Below are 1,024 nucleotides of genomic sequence, written 5' to 3' on the forward strand. Positions count from 1 at the left end.
GCATCACGCTGGGTCGCGCACTACGGAACCTACTGGCACTACGGCGTCTACTGGTTAGCCTACCTGGATAGCATGGTTAGCCTACCTGGATAGCATGGTTAGCCTACCTGGTTAGCCTACCAGGTTAGCCTCCTCGGTCAGGCTGGTTAGCCTACCTGGTTAGCCTGGTTAGCCTACCTGGTTAGCTTACCAGGTTAGCCTCCCCGGTCAGGCTGGTTAGCCTTCCTGGTTAGCCCACTAGCGGATTGAGGCCTGTCGTTCTGACCCTTCAGTGATGGGGGGGAGTGAGCACAGCAGGTGTGTGACCTCTGACCTATGAGGGTCCGGATGGGGTTGGATGGTCTCCAGAGGTCTGCTATCTGGCCCCTCAGCGCGTCCTGGCCCTGCTGGGACAGCGGGGGCCCGTCCAGGGCCTCCAGGGCCGGGGCCACCAGGACCAGCACCTGCTCCCCCACGGCCTGCAGCGCCCCCTTCAGGTCGGCCTCCCTAGAGAGAGACACGGGTCAGACCCGCCGAACCCAACGGACGTTACATCCACCTGAGGCTGGTCCACCTGAGGCTGATCCACCTGAGGCCGATCCACCTGAGGCCGGTCCACCTGAGGCCGATCCACCTGAGGCCGATCCACCTGAGGCCGATCCACCTGAGGCTGATCCACCTGAGGCCGATCCACCTGAGGCCGGTCCACCTGAGGCCGATCCACCTGAGGCCGATCCACCTGAGGCCGATCCACCTGAGGCCGATCCACCTGAGGCCGATCCACCTGAGGCCGGTCCACCTGAGGCTGATCCACCTGAGGCTGATCCAACTGCCTTTAAATCCAACTGCCACATAATTAATTTTAGATTAAATGTTGTTGCGTAATGTTTGTAAATATGCGTGTAAATGATATGATCTACAGATTATACAAACTCTAACTATTCAGCAGTCAAAATGTTAGCAAATTAATTTGTGAAACCATTTTTTCGGCTAACATTTTGACTGCTGCAAAATTATACATATATATAATATATATATATATATA

General features: G+C 55.7%; 1 protein-coding gene across 1 annotated transcript in view; it reads right to left on the reverse strand.

Annotated features, from left to right (window-relative positions):
- LOC132470954 (T-complex protein 11-like protein 2) overlaps positions 1–1,024 on the reverse strand; it is a 6,691-nt gene that overhangs the window by 2,091 nt on the left and 3,576 nt on the right. The window contains 1 exon segment of the mRNA XM_060069917.1: positions 314–503. Within this exon segment, the coding sequence (XP_059925900.1) occupies positions 314–503 (190 nt within the window).

This window comes from Gadus macrocephalus, chromosome 13, assembly GCF_031168955.1.
Source record: "Gadus macrocephalus chromosome 13, ASM3116895v1".
Taxonomy (NCBI): Eukaryota; Metazoa; Chordata; class Actinopteri; order Gadiformes; family Gadidae; genus Gadus; species Gadus macrocephalus.